This window comes from Buceros rhinoceros, unplaced genomic scaffold (genome assembly GCF_000710305.1).
Source record: "Buceros rhinoceros silvestris isolate BGI_N320 unplaced genomic scaffold, ASM71030v1 scaffold3347, whole genome shotgun sequence".
NCBI classification, from domain to species: Eukaryota; Metazoa; Chordata; class Aves; order Bucerotiformes; family Bucerotidae; genus Buceros; species Buceros rhinoceros.
This window is the reverse complement of record NW_010422664.1, coordinates 137,031-157,024: the sequence shown is the minus strand read 5'-3', so window position 1 is coordinate 157,024 and position 19,994 is coordinate 137,031. Positions and strand designations below refer to the sequence as shown.

The 19,994-nt window shown below is 42.6% G+C and overlaps 1 protein-coding gene across 1 annotated transcript in view; it reads right to left on the bottom strand.

The window, feature by feature from the left end:
- The window catches only part of DOCK3 (dedicator of cytokinesis 3), a gene marked incomplete at its 5' end in the record, with an annotated part of 177,954 nt that overhangs the window by 38,754 nt on the left and 119,206 nt on the right, over positions 1–19,994 (bottom strand). Inside the window, 11 exons of the mRNA XM_010140114.1 lie at positions 1,635–1,693; positions 1,968–2,068; positions 2,972–3,047; positions 4,545–4,639; positions 6,772–6,870; positions 8,904–9,050; positions 10,039–10,166; positions 11,679–11,871; positions 15,443–15,613; positions 18,289–18,370; positions 19,676–19,776. Coding sequence (XP_010138416.1) covers positions 1,635–1,693; positions 1,968–2,068; positions 2,972–3,047; positions 4,545–4,639; positions 6,772–6,870; positions 8,904–9,050; positions 10,039–10,166; positions 11,679–11,871; positions 15,443–15,613; positions 18,289–18,370; positions 19,676–19,776 — 1,252 coding nt within the window. The remainder of the gene's footprint in view (positions 1–1,634; positions 1,694–1,967; positions 2,069–2,971; positions 3,048–4,544; positions 4,640–6,771; positions 6,871–8,903; positions 9,051–10,038; positions 10,167–11,678; positions 11,872–15,442; positions 15,614–18,288; positions 18,371–19,675; positions 19,777–19,994) is intronic.

Genomic DNA, 19,994 nt, shown 5'->3' with positions numbered 1-19,994 from the left:
TAACCACATTTGGAACAACATTTGCTGCTAAATGTCAGTATCTGCATGTCTAAAACGGGTTTCTCCCTTCTCAGTCCAATTTGTCTAGCATCACTTCCCAGTTATTTGATCTCCGTTATATCGGCGAGCCGCCTACTCTCCACACAGATGCTTAGAAACTGTGATCAAGTCTGGCTCCATCACAGTGGTGCAAGACAGGTCAGGCTTATTCAGGTCCTTATAATAACGCCTTTTCTTACTTCTCCAGTCATCCTCCTGACTGTTCTCGAAACTCTGTCCAAAATGTCTCTTTTTTGGGGGGTTTTCTGAGCTGTAGAAAGCAGGACCAGGCAACTGTTCTTGAATCAAGTGCACTTATGAAAAAACGGTGGCAGTAATACTGTTCCTCTTCTCTTACGCAAGATTCTTACATATTTTCTCAAACATTATGGCATCTTTTTTGCTCACGGCATTTTAGAGGTAGCTCCCATTCAGCTGATTATCAGTGTAACACATTTGTAGCCCTTGTTCTCTTGAACAGCACACTCCCACCTATATTCCTACACATAAGATGTTCCTGTTTGGCTTTTTGAATATATTGCTTGCAGCCACATTATCATGTTATCCAATCTGAGTTGTATTACTCCTTTGCCCTTTCTCAGAACCTTGTATTATTGGTGATCTCTATCGGCAAATATGTTTTTATTTTCCTCTAGAAAATACCCCCAAGGCTACTGCAGCACACTTCTATTAGCATGAGTCCTAGATGAAAATCTCCATTTACCTTTCGAGACCTGCGGTGTCTCAGAATGCCATGAAAAGAAATATTTTTCCCCATTTTGTAACATGCTTAATTTCTTAATTAAAACATATAGGAAAATGTCAAGGAAATTGCTGAAGTTTAAATTTAATCACAAACTTTGCATTACTGTGGACAGGAGCACTGTGGGGTTTGGTTTTGTGTTTTGTTTTTTTATTTTTTTCTTTTTAAAGTAGTAACGTAGAGTTTGTTATGCGTGCTAGATACCTGAAGACTCCCAAGAGCAGCTTTACTCTGTGCCACTTCAGAGCTTTACTATCAAACACACAGAGCTGTAGTTTAGCGGTAGACTTGGCAGTGTTAGCTTTACAGGGGGGCTCCATGATCTGAAGTGTCTTTTCCAACCCAAATGATTCTGATTCCCTACTTTTGAATCATGACAACTTTGGCTTTTGAGTCATCTACAAAATTAAAAAGTTAGAGCTGTGAAAATTTACATTTCTGCTTTACAGCTCTGGGTCAGACAGAAGTCAGGGTAACTGCATATCTCCACATGAACCTGACTGCAGCACAGTTGAAGGGATGAGGAAAACCTGACTTTATATTTGCAAATACATAAAAAACTGTCACTGGTGTGTCAAAACAACCCAACCCTGTCACTGTCACATTTGAGAAGAAAGCATTCAAATTCATGGAGTGTATTATCTCAAAGAAAAAGGCATGATGAGACAGGGCAGAAGAGAGCTTTTGGTGGGAGAAGAGAAGTGCTTGCTGGTTTGACAGCTCTTCAGAGAAAGTATTCTATGATGCCACAAAAAGTAAAAAAAATAAAATGCAGCAGAAATCCAGGATTACTTTGGCTTTGGTTGGTAGGACAGAGAAGGAAGAGACATACCCAGGTTCTGCCACATGCTGAAGAGCTCGTATGCCATCATCACCCTCATATCGCCGTATCTGGAAGAGAGCAGAGAGACAACTGCCTAATGGAACAAAAACTGGCAAGGCAGTGATGTTAACAAAAAAAAGAGAAATCCAATTCACATGTAAGTCAACAAAAGAAGATAAACAAATCAACTAGTCACTGAGCACTATGTTAGGAGATCTACTTATTTCCCAAGCATTTCCACATCCCATGTTCCATACGGAATCACAGGACTTGTGGTAGAAAAGGCAGTCTCATTTTTGAGGTGGCAAAAAAGGCTGGGAACCCAACAAAACATGTTCTTACTTATCCAGAATCTTCTTCCTCTTGGCCGGTGTGGCATTTTCTAGTTGGAGACTTGGCTGGTTTATGAACAAAACTGCCAGGCTGAAATAAGAGTTCCAGACCTGCAACAGAGGAAGGAAATTTTGTGACATTACTCACCAAGGAGCAGGTTTTAAACAAGTGTAGGAAGACATATGCTACTTTATATGTAGAATCAGACTGTTCCTTTTTGTAATCAAGATGACACTTAATCAATATGTATCTTAACTAATGAGATACCGAACTCTTAAGGATACTAATGGATTATTCAAAACCTGATAGGAACTAAAATTAACCCCCCAGGCAGGTAATGGCACTGGGCTTTCCTCCCAGCACCAGGGAGGAGTGACTGAAGTGACTTCAGTGAAGTTTTAAACTGTTTTTTCTGTAGGCTAAACAGATTTTATCCCTCGACCCCCCCCGAGATTACACTGTATCAGGAATGACAGCCCTGTAATTTAGTCAGTTTTCCCACAGAAATGAGGCCTTTGCCATCACGCTGCGTGCCTCGGTATGCATCTGGCAGCTTTTCCTTAGCAACGCTGAACCTACTGCCCACTTCAACAGCAGCAGACACAGGGAAAACACCGAGAGACTGTGCTCCTCCAGGTTTGAAGTCAGCAGCCAGAGAGATAGACCCCTGGGAGAGGAAGATCACGACTGCCCAACTGCAGGTGAAGCACTGCCTGAGTTTACATTTTATGAGCCACGAATCCGTAGGACAGCATCCTTCGCTAGTGCCACTGCTTGTGGAGATGCTTGTTTCCTTGAGCAGGGACTCAGTTTTCTTGATGTGATCTCACAGCGCATCAGTCCTACTTTCCTCTAGTCATCCGCATTCAGATGCTACAGCAGATGCACACTCCTGGCTTTTATCTCAAATAAATGCTGCAAATATGATCAGCTGATGTAGAGAACAGCTGCTGTTCCTTTGTTACTGCTAGTTTAAAAAGATGTCATAACATTTTTGGACTATCAGTTCTTACTTTAAAATCAAAGTCCGTTTCCGTGAAATTCTTATGCAGTGCAGAAGACAGGTACTGAACTGTTGTGACTATGATACTGCAGTGAAAAACAAAAACAGAAAACAAAAAAAGAACATTTGAATCTGGAGTGTAACACATTACAGTGGGTGGTGGTGCTGCTTTCACAGCGTTCATCATGTCATCACTGCTAGACTCACATAGAAGCCACCTGCCTTTCTGTGTTTAGATACATGATTTGTACTAAGTGATGCAAGATTAAAAATTCTGATCATTACCGTAACTTTTGGAATTTACACAGGAGCACCTCAGAACCCCTCTATTTTGTACGGCTGGGCCACACTACCCCAGTAAAACAAAAGAATACACCCATCCTCCTCTTCTAAGCAGAAAGATTTCCCCCCGCCCCAGGAAGAGCAACTCAGAAAGTCTGAGCTATCTTTGTTCTTGGCTCTATAGAGGTTGGTCCTTCATCTTGCTCATACTTCAACTCAAAGAATTTGTGGGTATTTTGCCAATTCTGGATTCCTTGGTATTGTTTTGTCAGTGGCTAAAGATATTTTAGTGCAAGACAATTGAGGCCTGTGATAAATTCAGGAATTAATAAAGAGCATGTAGATAAGTACCAAAAGCAGCAGCACACCTGTGATTCATGTGCTAGCAGCACTGCTAACATACCCATCAGTCCACAGGTTTATGGCAAAATTACGCCTAAGGGAACTAGGTAACCTACAGCAGCTGAGGTAACTGAGCTTTCATGCGGATTTTTCTTTTCTTACAGAACTTAAAATTTCATCTTTGTGCTTGAAATACTGAAACCACTTATTTCACTTATCATTAGTGCAGTGAACTCGCAGACTGTACAGGTCAGCTGAGCAGTCAGCCCTCAGGAAAACTTCCATGGTGTCTTCTTGCAATGGAACCCCTCCCAGTGTCAGTAAGTCAGCAGTAATTCTATAGCTAGTTTATCTAAAGAATTCCAGCCACCCTGTGTTCATCACACTGCTGCCATTCCAAACAGCATAGTACTTAACCCACCAGAAGTACAAAAATTAGATAAAATGAAGTATTAAAAAGGTAGATGACAACTTAACTAAGAAATAACTCTGGTGTAATGCACTTGGTGTCATCGCTAGGGTCGGCTGCTCCTTTTCTAAAGTAACTCCTTCTAGGTATGTAAAGAGGTTTACAGGGAGAGACAGATGTTTAATGCAGTAATTTACTGAGAAAGGGCGTTGAGGGAGCTGCCCGTTCATACCACGTGGTGGGGGTCACTGTTCCTTGCACTGTGTTCTGATACCTGCTGTGTCTCAGTGCAGCTACTTCAGCTTTGGGTTTAAACCTTCAACTCTGAGACCTCCACACACTCATAAGAGTTTAAGAAACTGAACACAGAAGTCCCGGTTTGGTCCAGAGTGTTATTTTAACAGAAGAGGATGAGCACTCTGGAATTCCTGTCTTCATGACCACAGCCCCGTCTGATGAAACACACTGCATCCTGGGTTTTAACTGCCCGGCGGAGGAGAAAGAATTCTCATACAGAATATCAACAGTTTATACCTGCTTCTCTACTTACTTGCTGGTGAGCAACCTCATCACCATCCAGTCTCGAGGAAAGACACTCATTTTCATCAGATTCCGAAATACACAGAAAATCTTCAGGAGGAACTCCTATCACACAGGGAAAAAACATTTCAAAATCACCAGCAGATTGACTTTTTGATTGTAAGAAAGACAATTAAACTACATGTGCTCCACTTGAGCTTCGTGTTACCAGGCCACTCACCTGAAAGCATGGAAGCAACATACACTGGGATACGGCTCTATGCAATTTGCACCCATCTAGTACGTGCTAACCAAGTCGCAGCTGTCTTCCAAACCTGAACTTGTACAGTGGGATGGAAAACTTCCGGATGTGCATAACGGTATATGACTTCTTGCATTACCATCCAGAGCTCCAGGGTCAATTTGCAGGTATTTGCAGATATACCCACTCAATCACTTGTTTCTGAATTCATTTAACTAAGGTATCTGTCCAAATTGCTTTGCACTTAGGTCACCCATTTGACAGAAACCACCACACACCCAAGCCCAATAAAATTCCTATATATCTATCCTGGGTTTTAACTGCCCCTTTTCTGCAGCAGAAAAGATCTCAAACACATCCAGCTGGATATTTGCTTTCCAAAAAAAACCCAAGCCTGCAAACATTTCTAGTGTTTGACTGCCTGCACCTCTGTATCTGTAAAGAACAGCAGCGAGGAGGAATCATGCCAAGTTGCTGCCCTTGTGAACTACAATTTTACTATTTCATTGTTTTGTTTTTCCTGTACATAAAATCAAGACAGCACAGAAAGTGGCAGCGCAAGGCCTCTTCAGAACTGTCCTACCATTATTCCTTAGCCGGGAGGGTATGGGGTGGGGGGAGGAGACTAATATCTTTGTACAACTAAGCTAAGAGTAAAGCGTCAGAAGCACCTTGAGTTTTGGCCACTTGGTAAGCAAACATAATGCCTTTCCATCCCCCAAAAAAGTATTGGAAATATTATTACAGCAATATTTGAAGAAAAAAAAAGTAACACATTTTACTAGGCCAACTGGTAGTTGGAAAAAAGTTGAGGAAAAAATCTTCAGCTTCTGTGATACTCCTGGAACATATTCTTAGATTATCAGGGATACAACAATGTTTGTGCTTACGGGTGTAAGGACAAATCCCAGTTCAATGACAAACCTTTTCACTAGTCTGACATAAACACTACAGTTTAGAAGGCTTTAAAAAAAATCTACTAAAAATTACTATGAATTAATTTACCAAGTCATTTTCCTGTGAGCAATCTGAAAGTTACCTGGAACGTAGGAATTTCAGATAACTATCAACCCCAGACACAATGAACCCAACAAGCTAAGGTCAGAATTCTACCACCCCAAATTTATCTCCCCGATTTCTTGCAGCCTCTCTGCATGCACGTGAAATATTTAGAAGTTGAAAGCCGATTCAGAGAGGACTTCTCACTGTTTCTCCATTTCATTCGTTAAGGCAACATAGGTTCCTGCCACATTACATTCTTCTTGTCCACATTTTGAGTGCCATGCTAATCAAAAGCATTTTATAAAATAACTTTTACTTATTTAGGAAATTATTCTGCCTTTTAAACAGAGTGCTGTCTGAGATACTCCTCTTTCCTACGGAAGCCGAGAGAAAAAGCTGGTTTCTGCTGTTTTGAGATGTGCCATTTCAAAATGCCAGTGGCGAAAAAGCCACCAGAGAGGGCTGCACCCCTCAGCAACCCCTTCTGTTCATGAGGAGACATAATTAAGTTATTGTTCACAAATTTGGGAAGCATGCAGCAAAAGGAGTCATATGGTTACTGCTTTCCCAAAGATTTCATCTGCTAGAGCCATTTGTATCCCCCAAAAGGCTTGAAACTCTCTTCTGGCATAACACCAACACCCTAAGTCAGCTCCAATGTGTACTGAACAGGGGTGAAACACCACAGAACAACTGACTGTACGTTCACAGGATTAACATAACCCTGTTCCTTTGACTATGTTCTACATGCTACAGTCACAACATCCTTTTATGTCTAATGACATCTATCTTGTGACTTTATTTGCTGTTATGAAGATAATACACTGTGCTGTGAAATGTTCTTGTAGCAGCTATTATTATAAAAGTGAAGGGAAGGTCCATGAACAGAGCACCAGTGCACGGGCGCAATCAGCAGAGCAAGCAATGCTGGCGGATTCCCCTCTGCTCTCCCATTCGGAGTGAATCACCCTTCAAACACGATGTCCCGTTGTACCTTTAGTTCATCCTTGCTTTGGAAGTTGTCCAGTAAGTGCTGAAAATGAGTGTCTGACATCTGACGAAGCAAAGATAAAAGGCAGGAGACATATTCTCCCTGTTGGCCAAATAAGAAACTGTTTCATTCAGACAATCTGAAATTCTGTAAATATAGAATTGAGCCTGGGGTAAGGTATAAAGGGAGGGGTCTGAAATGGCCCCAATGCCTATGAGGGGAAAGCCGACATGCACAGAGATTAAAAATACTGCATGTTAATAGTTCCTGAATTACTGGTTGTACAGGGAATACGCCTCTTAGAGGCTCCTCCGCAGGTGCCAGTTTTAAGGTCTTTTATCCAGTGCTGGAGTCTAACAAAAATAATTTAAAATGATGAATACAGACATTAATGAATTGTCCTCCAAGCATGCAGTTTTTGATAATCACCCTTTTCCCTTACTTAATATAGTCTGTTTATCAAAGGTGTGGCTGCAGCCCATCCAGACATACCAGGAATTATTTAAACTAATCGGCTCAGATACTCAGTACAGCGATGACAGCATGGGATCGAGTATGGGCTACAAAAGGTGTCTGCAGTCTTGTAAACACTTGGCTTATCAGCGTTCATCAAGCTCTGTGCTGTCATAGCTGCAGCACTGACAGTATTCCAGCAGGATGTTCTGGGCATCGTCCAGCTCAGTTAGACTGCTGGCCTGCAGAGCAGATGCACCCTAACCAGTTACCACAGAATCCCAAAGTGTTTTCCAAAGATGAGCTCCCCCATTTTACATATCTGAAAGCAAAGCACAGAGAAGTTAAGCAATCTGTCCAAGGTAACAAGCAAGGCAATGCCTAGAACACAAGCATGGTGGCCTTTGACTGCCGGTCCCTCGCACAACGCTATTTTTTTTGTGACAATGAGCAATTAATTTGGAAAATACACAAACTGCTTTCTAAGCAGTCTAGTAAGATTCCACATATCACTGTGCTGTGAAATATAAAATCAGAACAAATACAGAGGGATTTTATACTTTCCGCTTTATTGTTTTTTGTAGTTGGCTCAAGCACCTGCCCAGAAGCTTTGACACAGGTTGTTCCCATACACTTGACAGGGCTGCACTTCATTAGGAAACAGGCGCGCTCTTACGTGTGGTAACTAAGAGTACGTCAGATGGTAGGAGTAAAGGAAATTGAGATGTGACTGGACATGGCATGCCAGCGCCTTTCTCATCCTGTATCAAACGATGCCTGAAAACTAGTTGACGCCTTGTTCTTTATTAGGAGTCTACCAGTTGTTACTTGATGTGAGTTGACATGGGAAGACAGAACCTCTTCTCTTGTGTGAGAAGAGTACCTTAGTGTACATCTGCCCCAACACCACCCGCAGGGTTTCAGCCATTTGATAAAAAAGCAAGTCTAAAAAAACCTCTGTTCCGAGCAAGAGTTTAACAGCATGCATTGTGCTGCATTCGACTCTGGCAAAAATAGACTGAAGCAGACTAGAATAGAAAAGGGCAACAAGACCAGAAGAGAAGAAAGCTGACCAGCAAAATTCTATTCTTTTTCTATTCTTCTGCTCCATGCCAAAGAAAAGATTTCTTCCTCTAGGCTTATGCTGGCAGTCTGGACAAAGTGGTGGCTTTTCCCTCCTCTCGCACCAAGCTCAGCAGCTCCCCTGCCTCAGGATCTGTTAATTTCTTTTTCAAAACTATGCTGTGTTTCATTTGCATGAAATAATCAGTGAACCTGGACAGAAGCTCCCCACGATGTTAAGTAAAGAAATGTGTCCACTGAGTACTATGGTATTCTCTCAGGCTTAGGAATCAGAGCCTGATACTCCCGAGGCCCTTGTGATACCTGTGTGGGGTGCAGCCCTAAGCTAGCACATGCCTCAAGTTCAATAACTCTCAAGCACAGCTACAAAGACAAATAAGAAAATAACCTGGAAATCCACAAAAGCTTCCAGAGATGCACTGCTTCCTGCAGACCTCACTACTGTACAGAGGGAGGAGTGGGTTTGTGGCTTATTAAGGGAAAGAAACAAAGCCCTGGGCATTCATGCAGCAGAGATGATAATGAGGTGCCAGTGGTGGTGAGGGACTCAACCAAAGGTTAGAGAAGCAGGAAATAGAAACTGATTGTTAGTTACTAACAGTGATTTCTGCTGTGCACTGCGGGCAACGCTGCCCTCTTACCGCCTCCTGAGACTGCGATTTACTCATGATTGTAAGCAGAGTTTGTAAAAGTACATCCAGGAGGCTCTCCACCATCATCTCAACCTCCTCCACGACATCTCCCTCCTACAGCAAGTGGTGAGCAAACAGACAGTTAGAAACTGGAGAGAACCAAACCAACAAAGACAATTCTGCCGAGTCAGCCATACCACAAACTCATTCTGATAGAGAGCTCCATAACAGAGGTTCTGAGAACTACAATCAGACTCCTCACTGGGACCAGATACTGTGATGCCGGGGCGTGCGTGTGTGTTACCTTGTCAGTCTCTGATGGAAAAATTCAGGGTCACAGCCATAATGGATCTATAATCAAAGGTCTGTGTACACTCTAGAATGCAATGGAATCAAATTATGTTCAGGAACCTTTATTCCATGGCAGTATTATTTAGGCTTATTACCACGATACCTTTCACCTCACTCCTTTCACACAAAACCGTACCTTGTAATTGGCAACACACATTGGTATGAATGATACTTAGCACTGTGAGCTTCCTCCTTTAGAGGCAGGTGGGGAAACTTCACCCTGCTCTGTTTGTGAGAGTTGTTTTAAATGATCGAGTTGCCATTTCAGATCAGAGTATTATGATCATCAAGGCTGGTGTTTAAACTCAGCAGCAATTTCCAGAACTAAGTGTGATTTCATTGATTGGATAATTTTAGAGTATTCTCTTAACATGAATCACAAAGTGCTAGTTATGGTCTCTGGTAGAACTACAAGTCCTAGAGCTGTGTAGAGCTTTTAAACTCCACTGACATCTAAGTTCTGGGCTTGGATGAAGAAAATTAAACAGTGTCAAACCTGGTAAATGCGTATGCTTTTTTCCTCTCCTAACAGCCAGAACACTGTGTAATCAGAGTGCTCTGAGTCACACTCACAAAAGCAGACCCTCACTTCAGAAGTTCTCCTGCTGACAGAAAGTTAGCAGAATTTCGTTTTCAAAAGGATCTTCAAAAAACCTGTATTAACCTATAAAAATCCCTCAGTCTTCATTTCACTAAATCAGTGGTGCAAATAATAAAAAAAAAAACCCCAAAAAACCAAGCAGCAGCTTACCAAAGAGCTGGTCTTGATGATGGAGAAGATACTACTGAGGATCCCAGAGCAGATAAGTAGCTCCTTCTGCTGTCGGAGGTGAAGGTGAATGTGGTGAAGAACCACAGGCAGCAGGATGCGCCGGGACTCTGCACGAAGGAAAACCAGATCACAGTTCTTCCAACAGAAAATTACATTTCAGCCATCCCAATCAGCAGCCCGTTGGTATCCAAACTAGCCCTGTGATATCCTCCACCTCTGAATCATTGGTGCAACTTCTACTGGCCAGGCTGTCGTACGCTACGCTTCCAAGAGCTGCATCTAGTGAATGAATAGTGCACCTGCCTTCCAAAGCTCACAAACGCGGAACACATTGTGTTCTCAGCAGTGATTCTGCTTGGAAGCAACAGCTGTGAACTGATACTTTCTAATGTGGATTTCTTTTGTGCAAACCCTTCCTCACTTCATGTTGCTTTCCAGCTCCATTGTCACAGCTAACAGAGCTTCTCCAATATTTGCCCCTTGGGAACTGGCTCCTTCTTCTATCAGCTGGCTTACGAACCTTAATCTTATTAAAGAAGGGAAAGCAAGTAGCAGCTGTAGGAAACAGGAGCCAAAACAGGGCAGGGGGGGAAGAGAGATAGAGAAAAAGGTGTCAAGATGTCATCAAACAGACTGATAGGAGAGATGGAAGGAGAACAAGTCATCCCCATATGGAAGGCAAAAAAAAAAGGCTCTATCTTCCTTTAATCGCAAGACCTGGAGAGTGGGTAGGGTGGCTGTCATTTCCTCTTTACAATGATATTGGCAATCACCGGTGCTTTCATAGCTGTTGCACAGCACCATGACATCTCACCACAGCATCAAAACCAACAGGCTCAAAACACTCTAATTAGATACAATTCACTGCTGGTTTCACAGCCACCTTTGTACTGACCTACTCATTCTCTACACACTTGTATTTTTTGAGACTAATTTTGAAACTAATAAAGAAGTTTATAAACAATTACAATGGATGGTTTAAACATGATTCTGTGTTGTCATCACTCCCACCTTGCACTGAGGTAATCTGAGTGCACTAACTTGAGATCCTCACTATGTGGAGAATAAGCCCAATGGTGCTTTTTATCTTCCACTACTAACTTCATCACTTCTGTCATTCAGACCTTTAGGTATGAAATAAGCTCAAAATCTTCAACCCTTCTTCATTCAATTAATTCTTAAAGAATTACTCTTATGTTGAGCTAAAGAAATAGTGAAATTAAAATGTGAAGATTAAACATAACTTTATCTCCCTGGTTCTCAGACAGTAGGCTTGCTGGATAGGAAGGTGCCTCCTTTCTGTGACAACAGTAGAAGAGTAGTACAAAGTATCAAGGAAGATTTGCCAGTTCTAATAATCGATTTGATTGTTAATGTATGTATTTTTATCAACCTTTAGTAACTACAGTTTATTCATGATGAATTGATAAACATTTTCTCCCATAATGAAAACCTACAGTGAATACATTTAAGGAGGCCACCAAGATAAATGTTTACAAAGATTGCTGGCATTCAGCAGTGAACTGTTTGCAACAAAGCAACTGCAAAATAAACGTAACGTGTTCCTGCTCTTAGCTAGCAGCAAGACTTTGCCTCGCCGGCGGGTACCGCCGCCTTACCTGAGAAAGAGAACAGGCGGCTGTCAACAGTGCGCGCAATTGACTGTAGCTTAACCACGTCCATGGACTGGCCAATGTGCACGGTACTGGGCATGCTGCCCAGAGTGCCCCTCACAAACTCTGCCACCTCCTGCACAGTGAACATCTGCAACAGCTCGTCAAAGATAGCGGGGAAGGAGTTCAGCAGAGCAGCCTGGAAAAAGTTAATGAAGAAACTGAACATTTTGAATTCTGCAACAGCAGCTAAATGCGATGAAACAGGAACAACAGTAAAACTGAATTAAGGGTCTGCAAAAGGGACTAAACAGTGCACTATGGCTGGTGTGAACGTCTGCCGTTCCCAAAGTTCACAGCGAAGAAATCACATGTAGCACGTTACATTCAAGGGCTACTGGAACGCTAAGTCTTACGGTAAGTGGAGCACATGCATACTGTAGAGCTTGAAAAGGCCGTATTTCAGGACACAGCTTACAGAACAGAAAAAAATGGAGGTACCAGAGAACAGAAAATAGTCCATTTTGTGGATTTTTCTCAATAAATATAAAACTTGCTTCTGATTAGAGTTTAAAACCAATTTTTTTGTTCTGAGCAATTGCCTTAGTTAAAGCTCTTCAGAAAATATTCTGAAGAACATGCTGACAGACCCTTAACCATAGCAGCACTGTCATGGGACTACAGTATTTCTGCAGTGGGGTGGGTGCGATTTCATGTGGAAGAGGCATCACATCATGCAAGTGTGCACGTGATTCTTGCGACGGGGTATTTCCAGTGAGCTAGAGCTACCCTTGAGTGAGTTATAGTGCAGAAACAGTATCAGCACAACAACAAAATCAACTCCTTCTCTCTTATTTCACACTTTCTCAATTACTTTCTTCATAACAGTAGAAAATTCCATGCATCACCCTACCCTCGAGTTCCTCTTGGTGTCACACCTAACAACCGCCGCACACATCTGACGTTTTAAAATTCTTCTCGTTCTTCCTCTGCACCCTACCCCAGGTCCATACCCATTTGCCTGGGACAACTACTTCGATTCCCAGACGGTGGCTTTCGTGAACCGCTGCACAGGCTGGTTTGGCTCAGCCACAGCCCCCCTGCGCTCCCCTTCTCACTTGTCTCCACCTCCCTCGCCTGAAGCTCCCCACACAAAGCACACTGGTTTCCTGCAGAAGTTCACATTCCCCAGACCTCGCTGCAGATCCGGGTTCAGCTTTGCCCCTCTGGAGTCTCACCACCTAGCGGTATTTTTTTCTGTTCTGAAAGTTCTCCTGTTCCTCCCGGATTTTTTTTGTTTTCTCATTGCACAAACGTTTCTGCACCTCTCCTGTAGCGGTTCCAACACCTGGCCCGCCTCTCCCAATCCCATACAATGCACATCTTCCTTCTTTGCCAAGTCTTTCCTCGAAGTGTCTTTTCCTTCACACAACGGTGATATCTATTCAATAGTCTTTGTGCAAAGTCTAAGTTATTTTTACGACTAACTCTGTAGAGCCCAGTAAATTATTCTGAATATAAATTCACCTCTTTCTTCTTCGTGCTCGTTATCTCTCTACACGTCTTGTCACAATTCAGATTACACAAAACCCCACAAAGCCTCCTGCATGTTGTCACCTATTTGAAGCTACATACATACAACGTTCTAACAAAATAAACAAGTATGAATCACTTAAAAAGCTCATGGCAGTCTTGGAAGGCTGAAAGAGCCACAAATCCAGTGATCATCTTTATCTTTGGGATAATACAAGTGAAATTACAACACAGGCCCAACAAAGCCTTACGTGAGCTCTCCTAAACGTATTTCTAACTACTTACTATATAACGCAGAAGTATTTCTGTGGTGATTTAGGATATCCAGTGGCAATCTAAGGATACGCTCGGGATCTCTTCAGGGAGCTCTGGAGCCTTCCTGAGGAACAGCTACGTAATTTCATCAGTTCCTTGAAGGACCCTTTTTTGTACAGCACCCTAAAATATCCTGAAACATTACTCAAGTCAAACTAATTGCCTGGAAGGACGGACGTAATCAGTTTTAATTTCATTGCTGGGAAGAGCTGTACTGAGATCTCTCTAATATCCTGGATAAGAGGAGAAGTGAGAAGAAAATTATGTTTGCTTCAGGGCTCCAGCATTGCTGTAGATATTTAACAGTTGTCCAGATTTCCAGAACTAGTACATCATCTCCCTGGCTCCCCTGAACAATTTGCCATACCTAGTACTGCGGGCGTACTCAAGATTATCTCTGCAGCGTGCGTATGCCACGAAGCGTTCCACTAGTTACTGAAATATTCCATGTTTCCTTGTTTTGAAGTACCAGCCACTGAAACATTAAATTCCAGTTCGTATGGAGGAAAAGAGGGTTTGGGGTAGGGAAAAGGGATTAACTGGGAACATCCATGATGAAATATTTGTGCAGTTTCAGGGATCGTTACTTACAGAATTAAATGACGGCCTTGAAGTACCCCCACATTTTTGTGGGGCACATGTCCCAGCTCCGCTCGCCTGCCCTCCAGGCTGAGAGGCCTATGGGGCAATTGGGATCAAGGGGCAACATAGTGGCAAGGGGAAAACAAAAAAAAAAACTTCAAAGATTAAACATGGACAGGCTTTACAAATTACAGAAGTCCAGAGTAAGAAATATCATTGTGAGAGACAGGAGGGGAAAAAAAAAAAAAAAAAGAGAGAGAAAAAGGGAAAACAACCCCCTCCTCAAGTCTAGTTTCCCTCTGGACTGAAAACCAGACGCAGAACCCTCAACAGCCTGCATTCCTAAGATGCTGTTTCCACTCGCTGTCACTTTGTCTGCAAAATTCTGCGTGCTCATTTCTCATGTTCCTGGCTCATCTTATTATACCCACTAATGGGTGATTAAATAAAAGATTAGAGCAGCTGTTCTCAAAATCTTCCAGAGCAGCTTCTTAAGAAAGAGATCACATTGCTGGCAGCTTCCCTAAGCAGTGCTGTCACTCTGTGCTGTTGCAACGTTCACAGCAACTGCTTCTTTGGCAAACTGCAGGTGTTCGAAACATCTGTATGTGGTAAATTAGTGACTACCAATCACCCTCATGTTACCCAGAAGCTCTAGGTGACCCAGTCTGACATTCTGAGGCACACAAAACACATCTGACATTGCTGTGTGAAACTTTTACACACAGAGGTATGTCATTTCGTACAGTGTCTTTAAAACTCAGCAGCACCCTTACTCACTTTGAGTAGTGTCTTCAGCCCACATCAAGTCTCTGAAGTCACCTGGGCCATATTCAGTATAACGTATGAAATGTGAGTGTGGGTATCACAGTATGCTTGTGGTCAGGCTGCACCCAATCCCGACTGTCATTTCAGAGTACGCTCGAGTTAAGTTTGCCTGACTGTGACACGAGCTGAACTTCTCCACTGTGATGCTGCTCTGACCCTAAGTATTGACTTGAGCCACTTCCATTAAGGATTTAAAATTTCTTGAGGCCAACTGTAAGACAAGTGAATGAGACCTGAAAATGCAATTGATTTTTGTGAAGAGCAGAAATTATATTCTCATGCGACAAGTCGCTTTCCTCAAGGGACCACAGTTCAGCTCACCTGTACCTGTGAAGCAGTGCAAGCTCCTGCTAGTAACATTAACTGGCTATGTCATTTTCCAGTACCATCAGCTTGTTGGAGGGGGAAAAACTCAACCAACCTGCATTTAATCGTCACTCGCCCATGAACACAACCTGTGCAGAAACCAGCTGCCTTTGGATTTGCCAGCTGAAGTGCAGAAAATAACAAACCTGTGTGAAGATGAGGGTCTCAGAGCTCCTGCTGTCCAAGCTGAGCACAAATCTGATGGACTGGAAAAGCTCCTGGATGCTGGAGCGGAACTGTTCCTCCTCCATTCCACAAGTAGCTCTGGAGTAAAGGATCCGAGATTGGACAATGAACTTGAAAAGATATTCCAAGGCCTTAAGGAGCAGGAGAGGAAGGAGATTAAGACAGAGAAAAAGAGAGAAAGAAAAATAAAGGAGCTTTAAAGGGAACCGGGAAAGATTCTAGGTGCATAATAACTGAATTCTTCAGCTTTAGAAAGGAGAAAGAAAAACAGGTTTTGCAAGTTTCGTAAATCAGTAAAGGAGGAGCTAGTCACAGGCAAGTGTCCACCCTCAACCAATAATCGCTATTAGTGTGTCTCTCTAAGAAAAAAATATATGTGTTTAAGTCAAATAGACAAATTCGAGTGACATAATTTGAGGAAGATCTTGGTGAAGGTCAGAGACTTCTAGTTTTCTCATGACTTGGCACAGTGTCTGTAAGCATCTGAAGTTGTTCTGCTGCTTTCATTCAAATTTTACCTTTAATGACTTGAGTTAGCTAATTAGGTTAAGGTGAGTGGCCTGCCAGTGGAACTGAAGGGTTACCTGAAAAAAGGGGAATCTTCTTTTCAATATGAACACAACAGCAGGGTTCATCACTTTTATACCCGGCAGCTACATGTACCAACAGCAATAAGGGCTGGTGCAGAAATAGCAGCAGACATGAGCAGCATGTGCAGCCCTCTGGCAGCCCATAACAGCAGCAAGCAGCAGTACTGAAGTGAGCATCTTTTTATTTCCAGCTGTGATAAGTTAAAATGTCTTTCTCAGAGAGCACCCAGCAGAGGGAGAAGAACCCGCACGAAGATGGCATTAACACCGTTACGCAACGTGTGATAGATGCTGCAGTCCTGAAGGACTGGCAAATTGGAGCTTTTCTAGGAGACTGATAATTTGCTCTGCGCCATGTCTGTGTTAAGTCTGAATTTGCAACCTAAACATCTTTAACTACAGTTCTGTAAATAGCATTATCCAGAACTCTGTTTATTTGGCAGTAGTGTCAATGAAGAAAAATAGGCCGCTCCCCGCAGCCTCCAGCAAGCCTTCCAATCCATCACCGGTGCTCACAGACACTGACAGAGCAGTGCAATACTGCACCCAGCAGAAAGGCCGCTGGGCTCATCTGGTGTACACAGCTGTCAACACGGACACGGACTGAGTATCAGTCACACGTAGGTAGACTTCACTCCTTCCCTTGGTGCTTATCACGGTACACCTTAAAGCAGGATTAAGGCAAGACATGATGCATAGTTGGACGATACCCTCAAAACTCAGCACAGGAGACAAACACGAGGTCCAAAAATGCAGATTCCATAGGGACAACACCATACATCTGTATTTGCTGCACTGCATGTAGCACTAATAAGTGGTTTGAGATGAAAGAAATCTTTCTGCAAGTCATTCCACACAGAGATCTTTCCTCTCAGCTCATTTTTAATAATTTTTGTAATTAAAAAAAAAAAAGGATGGAAACAAAAAGAATGAAAAAGCTGATCATTTCTTTAAAAGACACCTTTCCCCATTTTTACCATTCCCTATGAATCTGTGGTTGAAAAGTATTACAAAGAAGAAGTTTCTTAAGTACATAAATACCAACAAAAGACAAAGCAACCACTGGCATAATGCCCTTGTAAGTATCAGGGTACGACCATCACCAGAGATCTTGAAAGCTAGTTAACGCGGGTGATGTTATGCTGTTCAAATGCAACAAGGGTTCTCAAAAGATAAAAACTACTTCCTCACAAATACCAACTAAATTGGACTAAAGGCGGCAAACCAAACAACAAAAATATCACAAGCAGAAAGAAAAAGCCGTAATAGAGTCTGAAACACGTGCCAAGACACAAGCACAAATACGTTTAGAAGGAGCAACCTCGGACTTAACCAGATGGCTGCCGGAAATTGAAGTAGTGTATGTATGTGTATCTTTCCCCGTGAGATGCTTCACCTGTTTGTACTGACATGGAAAAGTGAGAGGAGAAAGTGCTGATCTCTGCCACTGCTACTAGTTCTGAAAGCGCCCAGACTGAAATGCTGGGACTTAAGCCTACACAGAGTAAGAAGGTACAGATGGACGTTCACTCAAGAAAAACATCCTCCTGTAAATTCTGGACTCTTGTTTTTATGTACTTGACACACACTTTCTCTTTTACACTTACACAGGGTAAAACTGATACTTCATTTATTCTCCGATTTCTCTGTAATAGCACCAAAACTGCTCCCTTTGTTTCACAGGCCGTTAGAAAGCTGTGCCTTCTAGCGAGATCATACTCTCATCACGGAGCTGCGATTCAAGTGCTGTGCAGTGAGAGTTGTGAGAACTTCCATCCAGTTAAAGGCTCACTTAGCTGCTGCTTAAAATACTGCAGCACTTCACCCCGTAACACCCTGACGCTGTGTCACAGCCAGAAATGAAAAGCGGATGCCTGCTGCCCAGCACCTGTGCCCAACACACTTGGAAGAACGGCTCTCTGCAGTGCAGAGTGCAGAGCACGTGTATCACTGGCCAGGGCAGAGATACTCCATCTAAGTCCCACTTAAGTTCTCCACAGGGCTTCAAAAGGACTTAAGGAGACATAATTTTTCCTTTTTTTTCCCCCACCCCTACAGAAGAGTGAATCTTCCCCTAAAACTACAATTTTGCCAAAACATAAAAAAATAAGATTCTGGTTAAACAAATAAGTTGGTGCCAGACTGCCCCTGATTTGATTGTGAGCTCCCCTGGCCCTTCTGTAGGAGGAACCGACACACTTCTATCGCATACATACTCTCATTGCCTCCTGGATGTGGTCCTGGCGTACGAGCTCGGCTGAACGGTCCATGTACCACTTCAAACACCGGATCAGTTCTCTGAATACAACAGACAGCGAGAAGAGGAGGAGCCTTCAGCACTATTGTAAAGTTACTCAGGCAACAGACGTTTTGGTTTCAGGAAGAAATCTATCAAATACTCTTGGTTCGCTGTTTCAGTGGCCCAAGCTACTGAATTTACATAATCTATACATTTGTTTAAGTTTCAAAGCCAGCAAATAACTTCTCTGTAATTGACTTAGACCACGAGGAGCACTAAGAGAACATCAAGACGACGTTATTACAGAGAGCGCTTTGATAAAGGCTTCCAATATAGTTCTAAGACCAAAACGTACTCTTTTTTTTCTTTTTCAGTATGAAATTCAAGATCTCCTCTAAGTTTTTAGGAACTAAGCTCACAAAGGAAATCCACACATCTCTTTTCCTATGTACCCAATACCATTTGGACTAACTTATAGAGTTGTATTAAAAAACATATTAGTTCAGACATCGGACCATCAAAAATCGTTTTGTTTTGTCTGAAAGAGGTGATTGTTAACTCACAGCAGACACTTTTGCACCCTCTGAACATGACTGTGCCTCCCAGTGTGGTACAGCAGCCATGGTTTTTTACCTGCCATTGACAGATTGGTTTTTTCCCTCTCATTACACTGAAATGTGAATGGCTTAAAGCAATCAAACCCAATGATAAGCTGTTTGCAGCAGCTTACTGTGGAAAAAGTTAGAATATGCCCAAATATACAAAAGAAACAGTCTAAAAGTAGAGGAAAAACAACTCCCGGGATAACTATTACTGCTTTCAAAAACGTGTCTTACACCGTAATGCAAAACACAAAAAAGAATATATAGAAAATGAGGCAGAATCTTCAACTTGACAGTGAAAATTAAGTTTCTGATCTCCTGAAACTATACACTTATCGTTATCAAACAGAGCATCTTCCTATGTGAATACCTGTCTCCTTTGGAAGAGGGAATTACGGTTCGTTCTCTAAGCTTTCACACCCAAGTCCTAGTCCTACAGCCCGCCATCCTCAGGACAGGAAGCGTACACGCTCTTGGTCACTCATTAGTATAAACTGTTAATGACTTGTTGCCGAGTGATGGCGACTCTTCAGTTAAGAAGCAGGACCATAAGATTTGACAGTTCAGAAAGGCAAGATAAATTCCCACTGAGCCAGAGGGCACACTCCACAGCTTTTCTCTGTAACTGTGCTGGAAAACTTTCATCTGAGTAGTTCTGCTTTTGACAAGCCACCGCTAACAGGGAGGGGAGGAGTCTGATGGTGACGTCATTCAAAAGCTTGCTATTGCCATCTCTGGAAGTGATGGATAAACCAAACCTACTTGTAAGCCAGTGCTCCTGCAAAGTGCTTCTGAATGTAGGTGTCCATCACAGGTCGAAAATGGAAGTACTTGCTGTCACGCAGCAGATTGATGATGAATACCTGTGGAGATGAAAAAGTGAACCCCTACGAATGGACACTGCACACAGCTGGCAGCTTTCTGTCAACAAGATACACAAGCTCAGGAACAGTGACACACAGGGGTTTCTTTAACAGTATTGTGATATCAGATGCTAGTGTTTGTTTCTCCCAAGTGACAGCAAATATTGCTGTCCTCGGATCTGCTGAGGCTGTCCTGCCCTCCTTGCCTGAGATTACCA